Raw genomic sequence first — 17334 nt, forward strand, 5'->3', positions numbered from 1 at the left:
ACATGAGTTAGTGCTACCACACGAAATGTGCTGTTGGTAGAAAAAAGAAGTAACTGATATAAAATGAGAGAGAGATAGACAAGACAGGTGTTCTTTGACCAGTAGAGAAGCTATGCCAACCTTTGGAGTACAATATTTTAACTAATTTAACTAGGAGAGAAGAAAAGTAAAAACATGACAAATACTCTTTGAAGAGAACTGGTTTTAGTATTATGCTACAATTTATTAATGACTACTATTTTAACAGTGAAGAATCTGTTTAAATAGTTCATGGAAGGTAAAGATTTCATCCAGAAATGACAAATGCAAGAATTATAATTATGAAAAAAAGAAAAAAGGAAGGAGAAAGAGAAGGAGAAAAACAAGAGAAAAGCAATTTAAATTTCAGGGGCAGTTGGAACCAAGTCATTGTCAAAAGCAAAATATTGTCTTACAGGATAATGGAAGATCCATTAAGACTAGGCTTAAGGATAGAATAGTCAATGATACAGTCATATTTAAATGGTTCATTAAGACAATGTTTCCCGGTATTGAAATGTGTTAGTTAAGGAAGTTAAAGTCACACACAGTCCTTGACATTTTACATATTAAAATATTACTTTTCATGTAGCTCAGTAGTCACGAACCATGGAAGAGTAGTTTTGGTTAGGCTTGTAAACTTCTAATGATGGTGGGATATTTATTAAGGACCTTCCAAACTAAGTCAGTGCATTGTACTATGTATGAAAAAAATTTTTCTAGTTCTGTTAAGTAAGAATGTTGAGGCATCTGAAGGGAAGTACACCTTTCTACACAGATACTCCATTATTTTTCTCTTCAGCAGTGGCTCAGCTTAAGTATTTTTTATTGTTGTTGATTTATCTAAATATTAGGGCTACAGAGATACTCCTATGTCTTTTTAGGAACTTGAACTGTTGCAGTTCTAGTGAGATTTGTTCAATTATGGTAAGCGACATTCATGCTAAAATTCCTGATGTACATCCAATAATTGGATTTAAAAATACAGGTAAAATATGTACAAAATCAATTTAATTTTAATTTAATTTTAATATAATTTATTGTCAAAGTGGTTTCCATACAACACCCAGTACTCATCCCAACAAGTGCCCTCCTCAATGCCCATCACCCACTTTCCCCTCTCCTCCAGCCCCATCAACCCTCAGTTTGTTCTCAGTATCCAAGCATCTCTTATGGTTTGCCTCCCTTCCTCTCTGTAACTTTTTTTTTCCCCTTCACCTTCCCCATGGTCTTCCGTTAAGTTTCTCCAGATGCACATATGAGTGAAAACATATGGTATCTGTCTTTCTCTGACTGATTTATTTCACTTAGCATAATACCCTCCAGTTCCATCCGTGTTGCTGCAAATGGCCAGATTTCATTCCTTCTCATTGCCAAGTAGTATTCCATTGTATATATAAACCACATCTTCTTTATCCATTTGTCAGTTGATGGACATTTAGGCTCTTTCCATAATTTGGCTATTGTTGAAAGTGCTGCTATAAACATTGGAGTGCATATGCCCTTATGCATCACCACTGCTGTATCCCTTGGGTGAATTCCTAGCAGTGCTATTGCTGGGTCATAGGTTGATTCTATTTTTAATTTTACAAAATCAATTTTAAAATGACATACATAATACATGATTTGTAAATGAGGAAAGGGTTAGCTGGTTGGAGGTTCTATCATAGTCTCTAATATTTGAGCACAGATATTGATTTATTCTTTCAGTAAATAATTATTGAGAATCTACTATGTACTACTCACTATGTTAAGCCCTGGGACTATATTGGAAATAAGACAAAGTTCCCATTCTCATTGAACTTATAGTCTATTAACAGATACAACACAAGCAAGTAAACAGGCTGTGATAATAGGGGAGAGTCACGGGAGCTCAGAGAATTCACAAGAGGAGCTCCTAGACAGGACACAGAGGTGTTCATGGTAGAAAGAATCGGCATCAACGCTGAGAGATGAATGATACATAAAGTATATCTGTACAAACGGGGAGCAGTGGGGAGACAGACGAGGTGTTTGGAAAAGGAGCCCAGAGATGAGATAGACCACAGCACAAAATAAGAAGTGAAAAATGACTCAGTGATTTGGAATATAGTAAGTAGCCAATAAATATTTTTGAATGAATGATTGGCTAAATGAATGAATGAGAAATATTGAAGTGTGAAGAGGTGGACCAGAGATAAAGCTTTGTAAGCATGTGTTTTAAGCCTTCATAGTACTTCATTTCCTGGATGCACAAATGAGCAATGATTGATTTAACAAAAGTAATCATTAAAATGCCAGCTATTAGTTGGAACAAATAACAAAATATGGGGAAAAGGAAACTGGAATGAGGACTTCAATAAAATGTGTTTGATATAACTAGAAAAAATGGACTGAAAAAAGGTTAAATTCATAGTATCGCATTTCCTCATTAAGGCCCTAAAGATTCTTGATAGGAAAATCTCCAGTATGAAATGTTTAGATATTTTATTAACTGGTGTTATAAATGATATATTATGTCACATTATTCTTTGTTTGGTGTATTTTTATTACCCAGGCCTTAATTTTCATATATTCATAAATGTTCACATTTTTAAGTCTTTAAAAATAATGCATTGATTTGAAAGGGCTTAACAAATTGCAATAAAAATTTTTTTGATAAGGTAAGGAAGGTTATTTCTTAATAACTATTCAGTTAAATCTAACAAAACTAAACAGTCCATAAAGATGATTATATATTTTAGCAAAAAAACACTTCTTCTAGAAATAAGGCACTATGTCACTGTCAATTAACCTTATTGATTGTTCTTGCCAGTCCATAGAGTTTAAGGAATCTGTTCTATAATTTTAATATAATTTATTGTTTTTTATGAACTCTTTTGTAAATAATAGTACTTCAAATTTATGGATTGGACACTGAGATAGCCAGAATACAATTTGCATAAAAAACTAACCAGGGACGTCTGGACGGTTCAGTTGGTTAAGCGTCTGACTTCAGCTCAGGCCATGTTCTCATGGCGTGTCAGTTCAAGCCCCATGTTGGGCTCTGTGCTGACAGCTCAGAGCCTGGAGCCTGCTTCGGATTTTGTGTCACCCTCTCGCTCTGCCCCTCCCCCCCTCTTGTGCTCTACCTTTCTCTCTCTCAAGAATAAATACACATTTTTAAAAAAAATTAAAAAAGAAAAGAAAAGAAAAATCTGAGCAATGGGAAAGGTCCACTTTGCTCTGCTGACAACATACAGTTGAGTAGATCTTAAGTTCACATACATGTCTCATGACTCAGAAAACATATTTATTAGTTCTTCCCAGCTGAGAATAGCCTGTTAAGTGAAACCTTGGTATAAAAGAGAATAAAGTTAACTAATGTTTAACCAATAAAAATAAATGCAGTAGACTTTGATTTAAGAAAATCATGAATCAAAGCTGTAATTTCCTATTTTTCTCAAAATCAACTTAACTCAAAATGCTTGGGTAGACCATGATACAGGGGATTACTGACTTTAATTTCATTTTGTGGAAATATTTGCACACTCAAAGATTTACTCATCTAATATTAAGAAAATTTCATTAATTTATTAAATTGCTTTTGAGGTAGAAAGCTAGTTGAATTTGTTAAATACTTAGGATTTACTTAAGTAGCATTTATTCAGAAATTTATACCTAACACTTAAGTTTTGCTAGATGCTGTCCTACATGCTGGGGATTATTTCAGTTAAGTAAACAGATAAAAATTCCTGAACTCTTGTGATTTATGATCCAGAGAGGGGAGAGAAATAATCATTATGGTAAATAAGCAAATCATATTCATGTTATGGTAGAAGAAAAGTACTATGGACAACATTGAAGCAGGTAGCAAGAAGAGTAAATGCCAGGATGAAATTTGCACTGTAATTAGAGAGTCACCGAGAAGACCTCATCTAAGCAAGGTTGGAAAGAGATGAGAAAGTGAGCATTGCAGTATCTGGGAAGAGAACGTTCCAGGCAAGGGAACCCCAAGTACGAAGTTCCAAAGGCCAAATCCTATCTGGCATGTTCTAGCAAAGATGGCAGTCTAGCTGGAGTATTGTGAGTAGAGAAAGAGCAGGAAAGGAGTTCTTGAAGTTACTGTTTTCTTTGTCAGTGTTTTGAGGTACAAATGGCATTGGGATCATTTGAGTTCATTGTAAAGATTTTGGCTTTTACTGATGGTGAAATAGAAAGGCATTGGAAGGTTTTAAGTAAAATAATGAGAGGAGTGGAGCTATGTTTCCAAAGGAATTTTTAGAGAGCTCCCTGAAACAGATGCAGAGCTCAAGAGAATATGCAAGATAGTTGTTGAAGCGCCAAGTGTAGAGGAGACTAAGAACTTTTGCTCCCATTCAGGAAATGACAACTTGGGTGCAGTCTGCTCACGTTGAATATGATTATGGCACGGGGCTTGCTCTGGGAATGGGCCTCTTTTGCTGTGGCTCACCCTCTTTCGGATAGTTGCTGGCCACTTTTCACTTCTTGCATATAATCTGTTGAAGAGGACTCTCTGGGGGCGCCTGGGTGGCGCAGTCGGTTGAGCGTCCGACTCCAGCCAGGTCACGATCTCGCGGTCAGTGAGTTCGAGCCCCGCGTCGGGCTCTGGGCTGATGGCTCAGAGCCTGGAGCCTGTTTCCGATTCTGTGTCTCCCTCTCTCTCTGCCCCTCCCCCGTTCATGCTCTGTCTCTCTCTGTCCCAAAAATAAATAAACGTTGAAGAGGACTCCCTGCAGAAATTCCTGAAGATCATCTGGCCAACAGAAGTAAAGAAATCATGGACTAACATGCAGCATAGTAAGAGTAGGCTTTGGTGTACAGTATTTAAATTTTTTTAAACATTTATTTATTTTAGAGAGAGACAGACAGACAGAGCATGAGCAGGGAAGGGGCAGAGAGAGAGGGAGACACAGAATCCGAAGCAGGCTCCAGGCTCCTATCTGTCAGCACAGAGCCCGACGGGAGTCGGACACTCAACCGACCAAGCCACCCAGGCGCCCCTGGTGTACAGTATTTTAAATCATTAATATTAAACTTGCGATTTTTGTTTTCAGAAGATACAAAGAATAAGTTCATGGACACATTTACTAAAAACTTGAAACAACCATAACAAACAAATAAACAAATAGCTGCTATGGTTGCAAATACATTCTAGAGTGGTGAGAGTGGTAGGAGCGAGCACTGCTGGGAAGTTCCTGCGGTGCCTGAGGGGGAGTCTACACCAAGAGGGCTTTAGGGGAGGTGGTGAGAAGTGCTTGGGTGCTGGATAGATTTTGAGGGTAAAGCTAAGAAGACTGTAGACAAATTGGATGCCGGAACACAGAAAACAAAAGCAGTCAAGCAGGACTCCCAAGTTGTTGGTCCTGGGTAGCTGAAAAGCTGAAATTATTTAGTGAAGTTGGGAAGATTGAGGAATGAAGAGCAGGAGCTCAGTGTGAAATATAAGGTTGAGATACCTATTTGGGAGCCACATCAGTATATCCAGAAGGCAGTTGGATTCTGCATCCTGACCTTCAGAGTAGAGGTTAGGCCTGAAGATACAGGTGTGGGAGACATCAGTATAGATGGTATGTATGTACATATGCACGTAGGTATTTTTTGCCACGGGATGTGTTTTACTTTCATTAATCATACATATAATTATACATATATTATATAGAATTATTATATAATTCTACAATTAGAGATGGCATTTAAATTGGTGAGCTTTGATGGGATCATCACACGAGTAAGTGTGGATAGAAGAGCGGTGGCCAAAGACTGGGCACTGTACTACTCCAATATTAGAAAGCCGGGGGGAAGAGAAGGTAGGAAACGGTGAGGGAGATTGAGAAAGGTAGTGGGAGAGGTAGGAAGAAGACCAGGACAGTGTGGTGTCCAAAACATGGGAGTCATCAGTTGTTTTAAAAGCTGCAAACGGATCAAGTATGGTGAGGACTGATGAGTGATCATTTGGGGGTTTCTATTGACCACCTGGAGCCAGAACCAGAGCCTTTGCTCTGTGCCAGAACACAGTGACAAATTATTGCTATATCCCCTTTTCCTAAGCTTCCCACAGCTTACCCCCTTCCTCCAAATATATGCCTTTTTTTTCCTCACAGGACAAAATAAAAGTGATTAGGCTCATTTTTCAAAGTTATTGAAATCTTATTCTCCCTCTCTAAAATATTATATTAAGCATGATTGGATTTAAGAGGTTCCCCCGAGTCTCAGCCACCCATTTATATACAGATTCTTTGACCACAGCTATAGATAGCTAATCTCATCCAGCACCTATGGATTTTGTTGCTCTATCTCCTGGGATCACCTCACTCTCATTGGCACACTTACAGACTAGTAATAAAAATGGGATTTTAAGGGCACCTGGGTGGCACAGTCGGTTGAGTTTCCAACTCTTGATTTTGGCTCAGGTCATGATCCCAAGGTCATAGGATCAAGCCCTACATTCGGCTCTGTGTTGAGTGTGGAGCTTGCTTAAGATTCTCTCTCTCACCATTTGCCCCCTCTCTCCTGCTTGCCCTCTCTCTCTCTCTCTCTCAAATAAAAAATACGAAAGAAAATGGGATTTTAAAATATATGAAGAGAGTACTACTCATTTCAAAGTTTCTGATAATTATTAATCATCTTTAACGATCATTCTCCCACCTATCCATTCAGTCAATAAACTTGTATCATTGGGGAACATATTAGGATTGTAGTTCTTCCAGAAATCTAAAACAACTGTAGTAATATAAATAGAAAAACATAATAATAAGGGACAAGTATCCATACTAGAATTGATTAATTGCTGCAAAAAACTATTTTTAAGTTATATTCTAATCATAAAGGCAAAAACACTATCAAAGCACAGAGGTCTTATCCATCTGCAAAGGAGATGTGATTTAAAGATTATGCTTACACTAATAACAGAATTAATTTAGATGGGTAGAGTATAATATTGATTTAGACATTTGGTCATAAACAAAGATATTTCTCATGGTTTTTTTTTAAATTTTTATTTATCTGTGCAAACTAATTTCAAAGAAGAGTATAATTTTAAAATCTAGAAAGCCGGCTGTTAATCAGGCTGATATTTTCAGTTGGAATGAATTCCTCTGACAGCATGAACATACACTCTCCAACATGTCTGTAATGGAAATCATTTCAGAAGATACCAGACTGCCACAGGCTTCCCACGGTCTCGCAGCAAGACAGCGGTGGTCTTAAGGACTGACACTTTTCATCTTTTTGAAGATAGACACCCTCCAGTTGTCGCCCCACAGGAGATCAGGAAGTATGCTAAGCTTTCCAGTGGACTTGGAATCACACAGCAAAGTGCCAGTGGAAATATCCTATCTAATATTATGATTTATTTTGAAGGAGAGTGGGAAAAAAAAATGATAGAAGGAAGCTGCACACAACATGGCCAAACAGCTGGCTGGTTTTATGTCCCAGAAACAGCTTGGGACTAACTATACTCACAAGATCTCTTGGCAGAGTGGCTTGATGAAAATACCGAAGCTGTGAGGAGAAATGTTCTTTTGCCGAATCCTTTATGTTGCTATCATATGGTTTATTAACCTAAATGAGAGCATGCGCACCATTTTTTAAAGTTCCTGTATGTTTAAATGAGGAACTGACTGATTCCATATACAGTACAAATATGGTTCCCATAGCATTAACACCAAATAAAATTTAATAATTTTAATCCTGGACATGTGGTGATGTTCTCTTTTATTTCAAGGAGCACTTTTAGAAGCAATAAAAAGAGTTTGATAAGATACAAATTTAAGCATGAATTCAAGGGCACTGGTGATTTTTTGGATGCCAAAATCTCTAAGGGTAACTAATTTTCATTGCTTCATGTGTCTATTTATTCATTCTTTACACTTAATTGATAACATTCATAAGTCACACAGACAACTTAATTTTAAACGTATTGCTGGCTCACCTGCTAGGTGCCAGAACTGTGGAATATACAAGACCTACTTAAATCTTTTAGAACTTCCTACATTAGAGGGAGAGTATTCAGTATTTTGAGATTCAGTGTTTTGGAAGATTTTGCATTCTATCAGCCTCAAATTTGTTGATTAAGTGAATTTATTCTCTACTAAGTATCGAAGGTAGACTCAAATAGCTAGGACATTTCATATTTTTCTCATGAGCCATTTTGAATTTATTCTTTGTGGCATCAGAATTAGTTTCTCATCCAGAGTTTGCTATATTTATTTTTCTAGTGATTCGGTAGTTTATTGGCAGTCAGTTTGTAAAAGCTCTCGGGGATTATCTAAATGCAGGATGTTAGGAATGGAAACATATCATTGCCTCCCCTGTCAAAAAACATAATTAACACACATGATTTATCATCTTGCAAAAGTGGATGAAAATTCCTGTGGGTGATCCCAAGTCACAGTTTCCCAGTGTATGTACAGACTGTTGTGTTCTGGGACAACCCTCAGACCAGCACAGACTCTTCTCACATCCCAGTCTTCTTAGCCTCCTGTGTGTGTGTGTGTATGTGTGTGTGCATGTGTGCGTGTGTGTGTGTGTGTGTGTGTGTGTGTGTGTGTGTTTTCTGTCCAAAACCTATGAGTCAATTTCAAGTTTCTTGAATAATTTCTATTTGATTTATTGTATAGGGAATAATAATGCATTTACAAAGTACAGAAAATGTGAAGTACTGTACTTCTTGAGTATATTGAGAGTTTCTTCATTTCTTTGTATGGTGCACATAATTCATTATATAGATGTAGAACTTATTTAACCAGTCGTACATTATTGATGGTAATTAGATTGTTTGCAGTCTTTTGCTATTACAATAAAATGCCATATACATATATATAATATATGTAGGATTTTTTCCCATAAGTGGGATTTCTAGGTCAAAACTCTAGGCTTTTGTAGTGTTGATAGTTATTCCTGAATTCACCTTCATAGTGGTTTGTGCCATTTACACTCACACCTGTAAGTGTTTGAGAATGCCTGTATCTCTTTAGTCTTGCCATCAGAGAGTATTAAACGCATTTTTAGGTTTCAACAACATGAAAAAATGGGAAAAGTTTTTTGTTGTGTTTTAAATTAGCTGCTGTTATTATGAGTGAAGTTCATTGACTTATCGAAAGCTTAACAGCCAGTAATATTTCCTTTTCTTGGAATAGTCCCTTACATCTTTTGGGTTTTTGTGTTAGTTGTTGATATTTCTTTCTTGCTGATTTACAGAAGCTCTTCAGATATTAGGGAAATCATTTTTTTTTTATCTGTAATAGGAGTACTTTTGGTTTTGTTAGTTTTCCCTCATTACAATTCTCTATCCCGAGATCCCTGTGAGAGAATGTGGGCTTTGTGCACCTTTAGAAGGTATTCTTTGCTAATTTCTCCAATTTTTATATGATTAGATTTTGTTTTTTCGGGTGTCAATTGTGCTAATTGTTTTCCTAAAAAAATTTACTGTTCCATCCAGGTTTTAATGTATTTTCATAGAGTGTATTTTTCATAGACTATGTTAAATCTTTGGTAATTTTTTCTCTGTCTGATCTATCAATTTCTAAAAAAAAATAAAAAAACAACCTATTGAAATCTCTCACTGTGACTGTAGATTTGTCTAGTTTCCTTGTAATGTGTCGATTTTCACTGTATATATTTTAAGGCTGTATAATTAGATAGTTTCAATTTTAGAATTACTTTAAGTTCCTGATGGGTTCCTGTTTTATCCGATATTTTGTAACTTTTTTTTAAATCAAGTTTTCTGGTTTCCTACTATATACCAGATTCTGAAATAATTTTAGCACATAATAAGTTTCAGAAAAAAATGATCGACTTAAGATTTTATGGAAATCCTAGGAAAATCAAGTAGATTCCATGCCTTGGAACAAAAGAAAATGGGGAATCACAGTATATAGAGAACACTTAACATATAAACAAATGAATTGCTTATACAAGTATTAAAAGGTCCGTAAACTTCCTCAATTACTTTACTAGGTTCCAGGGAGTAAATATGAACCTGTGTCTGCCTAATTGAGAGAAGTGAAGCTTAATTTTATTCTTCCAAGAAAAATCAGAAAAAGCCAGGTATTTTATTTTTGGTAACTTTCCTTGTTAAATCATTTCCCATATTGTGTAGATACACATCTCTTTGATCAATGGGAGACCAAGTGCCGATGACCCTTCTCCTGAACTGCTGGAATTCACCTCCGCTCGCTATATTCGCCTGAGATTTCAGAGAATCCGCACCCTGAATGCCGACTTGATGATGTTTGCTCACAAAGACCCAAGAGAAATTGACCCGATTGTCACACGAAGAGTAAGTTATGAGGAATCATATTGCAGCCTGTAAATGATATTTTTTACTGTTAATCAATTAATTTTTAAATAATTTAACAAGGTATCTTTAATATTGATTTGTAGGAGTGGTTTGTTGCTAGACTAAAATTCAGCATAACCATCCTTGGTTCAAATCCAAACTCTGTCACTTATTAGATATGTAACATTTATCAAACTCTTAACATTTTTAACCTTTCATTTCTTCATTTGTAAAATGGAGATTATAATACCTAGTTCGTAATCTTATTTTCGAAGACTAAATTAATTTTGTCACTTTAGGTATCTGTTCTACTATTATAATTGGCCCTGGGGAACTATTGTAGGAAGTGCAGTGGCTTTGAAACATTTTTGGCCACAACCCACACTAAGAATTAAATTTTATATCACAACTCAGTCCGCACACATGCACATGCACATACACATTACAATATATCCAACACTTTAATATGAATAGAATTAGCTGGTGGTATTATGGAAATGCAGATTCTGATTCAGTAGGTCTAGGGCAGAGTTGAGAAAGAATAATTCTAGCAAGTTCTTAGGTGATGTGAGTGTTGCTGTTCTGTGGACCATTTTGCCCATTCAAATAATTTAACTTTATGTTTCATTGAGTCACAAGCTATAGTTAAAAAAAAACACTACTGTAGGGGAAAACAGATTGTTTACACTGTTTTATTTTCTTTTATAAATAGAACATCAGAAAAAAACAACAACAGAAATGACAGCATCCCTTTTAATAGCTCTTTAAAAACAGGAGCTCACAGAAAGGCTGTTTTCCAGTGTTAAGCTGGAATGTGTGGATTGTGACATACATGATTAGTCCAGATCCTATGAGTAATAATTGTGTTTCCTCCTACCTACTCCTCACCACATTCACTGGTTTATGTCGCACTCCTTATAGGTGGCTACACAACTAGGACATTATTACCAATTCAGCTCTAAGTCCATAAAGAAAATCCATGCTAACAGAATATCTACTATATGACTGGAGGTGAAGGTGGAAATAGGATTGTAGAGGGAAAGTAAGATGGTAAGACACAGCACTTAGTTCTAGAATGATGCACTTAATTCTAAAAGGCCTGACTATTGCCACAAGTTACAAATTGCTGAACTAGCACACTAAATATTGAACAGCAGCACTTTTCACAGTTCATGAATACCCCTCAGATATATTTTCTTCTCATTACTTAACTTACACCTCACCACTCCATCATTACAGAAATAACTTTTAAAGTTTGATTATTCCCATACAACACATGTTGGATGTTTTAGTGCCCTGTACTTTCCAAACCTGAAACAATTTTCCCTTGCATAATATTGCAGCATATTGTAAATTATCTTATGCGGAAGCAATCATTATTTTTCTGCAACGTGTAGATTCTTGTTTAAAAAAATCATGTTTAATTATAATTTTGGCACGACTTGAAAATATACAGTGAGGAAGACTGAGTAATTCTGAAGTGAAATTTAATCTTTTCCGACAGTATATCTAACAGAGAAAAAAAATCAATGTAAATAAATATGTTCCTTTTATCATCTTTTGCAGAAGGCAGAGTGGGGGTTGGGAGGCACATCTATTATTTATAACTTCATTGTGCAAGAGCCTTTAAAATAGTGCAGTAAAATGCAACATATAAATAAGTCCTTTGAAAGTACTCAAGTTCAGTAAACACTACATATAAATTTAAATATATAAAAATAGGATATTGAATTTCAGCTCCTCTTCATGACTCAAAAGTGAAGCGCTATGAGTTTATATTTAAAAACAGATTTCTTAGTTTTAAAAGCATCTACAAAAGTACTGTATCAGCTTTCTGAGCAAATATCCCTGTTCATATCTGTATTATTAAGTGATGAAGTTAGTGAGAAGCAGACTTTTACATTACCTAAACTTCTAGCAAGTTTTATTTCAAGGTCAAGGTCTAGGTATATGAAGTAATAGAAGTAACAAAAATATTATAAAGGATACTCTATGTAAACAACAAAACCAAAGAGAAAAAGAAAAAAAAGAAGTAAATGGAAAAATGGAATTTGTAGTTAGGGAACTCAGATTTGTGTTTACCTACTTATTCTTGCTGGGTTCTTTTAATGTGAATGATTGGAATAGTAGGACTATCTACCACTGAGATAGTTACCTAGATTCTATAAGATAATGTGAAATACTCTCACAATTATGAAATGTTATATGCATATTAATTAAAAATTTTAAATAGTCTAGTAGTATAGTTATAAATTATCTTTAAAAACATAGACCTATATTAATTTCAGATAAGAAAGTGATCACATGGACGTTTTAACATAATAATGAAAAAAGCAAATGTTGCACTCATAGAAATTACTCCTTAAAGTTTGTTAAATCAATCCTGTACTTCATTACCTTCTATTTCATCTTAATGTGGTTAAGACATATTTTGTTCTGAGCATGATTTCCTCTAAGTATGTTGAGTTTCTTCAAATCCGTCAAGTAAAACAGTCCACATGTGACTAATGATCACCGAGTTTCCTATTATGGCAATAAAGGAGATTTTCTTTCACAAAACTACATAAACCCATTTTTATGAGGAATTATTGTACTTACCACCTCCCCCCCAACCCTGGCATAACAACTTGCTGTCAAATAATAAATACTCCAGCATAGACTTTGTACGTCTGTGGGAAAGAAATTTTAAAAATGGCCGCCAAACATACATGAGAGGCATTCTTTCTCTGGGCTATGATAACAGTTACTTGATACCTTTTGTGAGCCCTCTGTCCTTCTCTCTTGCTTCCAACGAAAGATAAAAGCAGAAAGTCAAGTTTTTAAGTGAATGTTCCCTTTTGTTACTTACACCTTGCAGTCAGCTTAACAGGATTTCTCCCTGGATTGCTTTTTGCAGTATTACTACTCGGTCAAGGATATTTCGGTCGGAGGGATGTGCATCTGCTACGGTCATGCCAGGGCTTGTCCACTTGATCCAGTGACAAATGTATGTATATTTATAGGATGCTTAGCAAAATGAAACTCTCAACTCTAAAATGCTTCATGAGACACTTTGCCGACAGGGATGCTATGAATGGGAGTCAGGTCCCCACTTAGGCGGTGTAACAGAGAGTCATGCCAGGGTGAAATAGAGCCGGCAGTTAGGATGATAGACTTTGAAGTCAGCCATCACAGTATCAAAAGACAGATTAGTTTTTTTTTTCCCAAAAAGTCTCCAAAACTGGTCTATCTATTTTGAAACCTCTCTAGCTATGACAGCCTGCTGTATGATTTAGGTTTAAAGAACGCCTGCCATCAATCAACCAGACCATTTCTTTTAAAGGTTTTCATCAAAAAAATTAATGCAAACATGAAAACTGTGCATGGAAGTAAATATGAATGGCCGTGGAACAGGGGGCTAAGGTGGGGCAGGAGCAATACAGAGAGGGATTGAAGAACGTATTCAAGAGTGTGATGGAACTGCCAGGTCAGAAAATGCTAGAATGCTCTTGGCTTGGATTTTTCATTAATGCCAATGTATTAAGTAAGTACAACCTCAAAAGATGAATGAACATCTATTTTTCTCAGTCATAAGCTGGCGAAATGCAAAATCATCTAGTATATATTATATGGAAGAAACATATAGAGTAGTAAGATCAGTGAACATAGTTACCTATGTATAGTTTTTTTTTCTTCTAAAACTGTAATACAAATGGTATTTCTCTCAAAGCTGGTTTTCTACTGCATCATAGTGTTACTTGCTAGGGAAGGTTCAAATGCCCTGGCATATTTTTCTGGCAAGGTTGTGGTACGGCTTTTCTGCAGGTGTGGGTGTTGTCGATCATGTGAACTGATGGGCAGTGTTTCCCAAGCTGTGTGAGCCCACAAGGCAGCCTTACAGGACCAGTTCCAATGATGAATTGAAACTGTACTCAGAACACACACAGGAAGGAGATTCAGTCCTGGGACATTAGATTTCTATGATGCCCTTTGATGCCTATGAACCTATTCTCCTCTTCCCACACCCCCCAAATGTTAACAGTACTTTGCATCCCAAACCAGAAAACCTGTAGATCTCAGGGATCATAGAAGGGGTTTTAGTCTTTAAGACCATTCTCAATTGGGCCTCTCTGCTCTCTTCTAAACCTGAGCCCAGTGATTCCAGTACTAGCCTGAACCTCCTTAGGCTGGTGTTGATCAAATATATCCACTCCCAAGTCTGGCACCTCTTTCCAGACTGACAGGAGTTTCACATTTTGGTACATGGTCTCAAAGTTTTCTTTTCTCTTCTATCTTTTGGGAAAAACCCTTCATTTATGGCTCTCAAAATTATTAAAATTATGCTTTGCCCCCAATTTCTGACCAGAAATCCCGCTGTGAATGTGAGCATAATACATGTGGGGATAGCTGTGATCAGTGCTGTCCAGGATTCCATCAGAAACCTTGGAGAGCTGGCACTTTTCTGACTAAAACTGAATGCGAAGGTATGTTCCTGAGAATTCAGCAATTCATGTGGTTCTTCCTTTTCTGGTATGCAGGTAATATAAACATGTGGTGATTTTAGGTAAGTGCCTGTTTCCAGTTTAGATATTTTATCTAGGGCAATAGCTGGTAGGCTCCTTTACCCTGCTGTTTTAGTTCCTCAGTTTTTGTTTGTTTGTTTTTTTTTTTTTAATTTGACGAAACTTACCAAATGCCTATGACTTTACCACTGTGTGGACATAATGAGAAATAGATAAAAGCATAGTAAAAGCATAGTGTACACTTACCATCATCAGGATAGATCTCTAGCTTATCCACACACATATACACACCCCTCCATGATTGACCTTGAACAATGTGGAGGTTAGGAAGCTGACACCCCACACAAACAAAAATTTTTGTATAACTGAATCTCCAGAAACTTAATCATGAATAGCCTACTTGATCAGAAACCTTACCAATAACACAATTAACACATATTTGGTATGGTATATGTATTATATACTCCATTCTTACAATATTATCTAACCTGTTCTTAATTTTTTTTTTTTTATTTCTAGGCTATATGGCTCATTTGTGAATATTTTCAAATTGTCACAAATTTCCAAAAAAAAAAATTCCAATATATTTAACTGAAAAAAATACACATATAAGTAGACCCGTGCAGTTCAAATCAATATTGTTCAAGGGTCAACTATGTACACACACACACACACACACACACACATACAAAAATACACATACACGCAAACACACACACACACACACACACACACACACACACACACACACTCCTCAAAATGCAAATAAGCAGTCAGCAAAACCTACAGTCTATGGGGACTAGTTTTCTAAATGTGTTTATATGTTTACAAAATGATTCTGGAACCAGTATAGCTCCAGCTTTTTCTGCCTTCTTCCTTTGTAGCTCCCCACCCTAGTAAATAGCTTTTGAATACCAATCATCTAGTAAATGGAGAAAAACCAAAGGGGAGAGATTATACCTTACTGGTTAGACCTATATTATTACCTAAAAAACAAAACAAAACAAAACAAAACAAAACAAAACCACTCTGGTTCATTAGTTACACCTCTTAAAGGGTGATGTTTGGGTACAGTAGCTGGGAAGAATATGAGAATAAAAGGTAACAGAGAAGACAAGGAAACAAATTCATAGAAATAGAATATTTATTTTGATAGTAATAATAAATATTTTAAATGTATGGTTTCTCATTAGTAACAGTATAAAATACTAGAATTAGAAATGGCACCAGTGATAATCATTAGCATAAACTATGCTGTAGCAATTATGGGACAGTGACAACCAAGAAAAAAGCCAGTAATGAAAAATAGTAAAACTGGCTGTGCAAACATGTGTCAACAAATATTCATGAATACTTTAATATTATCACTTTTGAAGGTAACCCATATGTCTAGGTTTTATTCAGAAGGGAAATACCCAAGAACTGTAACACATGACTTTTAGCCTAATACTGCCAACTGGCCCGTGACAGGGATGCTAGAGAAACCTGTGTTTCTGGAAATCTGCACAGGCCAAGATGAGACCTAAAAACAAAGACTTGTGCTGAGCTATAAATCTAAACCATCCATGAAGTCCAATTCAATTGAATTCAAATATTAATATCTTAGTGAGCCCTAACCACATGTTTTCAGTTCCATAGGTATACAATGCCCCCCAAACAGGCTTGGTAGACCTTTAAGCTAATACCAACTTTGTATTTTTATAGAAAAAAAAACTTTACCATAATGTATCATGTATCAGACATAGTAGGTCCTTAAAACTATTGAATCATAGTAAACTTTAATCATAAAATTCCCTAACCATAAAATTTTAAAATTCTGCATATACTATCCATGTCTTGAGTCCCTCCATTTTCTGTACTCGCCTTTTTTTGCATTTTGATTTGTGTCGCCCTGCTTGTGAAGATATTTTGGTTTAGAAATCACCCATCTTTACTGAATTATATCTGCAGAAATGTGCCACCACCACCCACTGTGGTAAAAGGGGCATCCTGTGGCCCAGCCATTGTTTACTTCATGTATCCCCTCCCCCATTCCTTGACAATCCCTCGGATTCTCCACATCTTCTCCCGATGAGAGCGGACATTCATCCCTAAGAGTGAATTTAAGTGAAATACCACTCATAGTCTCAAACTTCTTTACATTTAATCATGTTCCTCTTCTGTTGGTGGAATAAAAGCAATCACGAGAAGGGGTAGCACGGGAGAGGGATTCTTCCTGTTGCCCCTGACATTCTCTGGCACAGTTATAACTACATAATGTTAGATGGTTCTGTAAAATCCTTTACCCCTCCCCACTTGTGTATATATGTTTAAACAAGAAAACAAAAAGTGTAGCTTAAATTTGGTAGCAGCAGGGATGGACGAAGCAACACAAAAGCAGATTGCCGCTTGTTACATTTTTTAAATAGTGGCTGTCTGAAACAATAACCTTTTTCTTGTGGGACAGATGGGAGGTGGTATTTCCAAGCTTAAAAAAATGTTTCTCTTTTTTCCCCACAAATTAACAATAGGAGTCCAAATCACAAAACCTCACATAGATACTGTGTTTTTGGT

At 36.2% G+C, this 17334-nt stretch overlaps 1 protein-coding gene across 5 annotated transcripts in view; it reads left to right on the forward strand.

Annotated features, from left to right (window-relative positions):
• The window catches only part of LAMA2 (laminin subunit alpha 2), a 622089-nt gene that overhangs the window by 230895 nt on the left and 373860 nt on the right, over positions 1 to 17334 (forward strand). For all 5 annotated transcript variants that reach the window (XM_086707799.1, XM_086707800.1, XM_086707801.1 and 2 more), the window contains exons 5-7: positions 10100 to 10279; positions 13176 to 13265; positions 14625 to 14742. In XM_086707799.1, the coding sequence (XP_086563925.1) occupies positions 10100 to 10279; positions 13176 to 13265; positions 14625 to 14742 (388 nt within the window). The remainder of the gene's footprint in view (positions 1 to 10099; positions 10280 to 13175; positions 13266 to 14624; positions 14743 to 17334) is intronic.

Source organism: Puma concolor, chromosome B2 (genome assembly GCF_028749965.1).
Source record: "Puma concolor isolate L17-30 chromosome B2, mPumCon1.1.hap2, whole genome shotgun sequence".
Taxonomy (NCBI): Eukaryota; Metazoa; Chordata; class Mammalia; order Carnivora; family Felidae; genus Puma; species Puma concolor.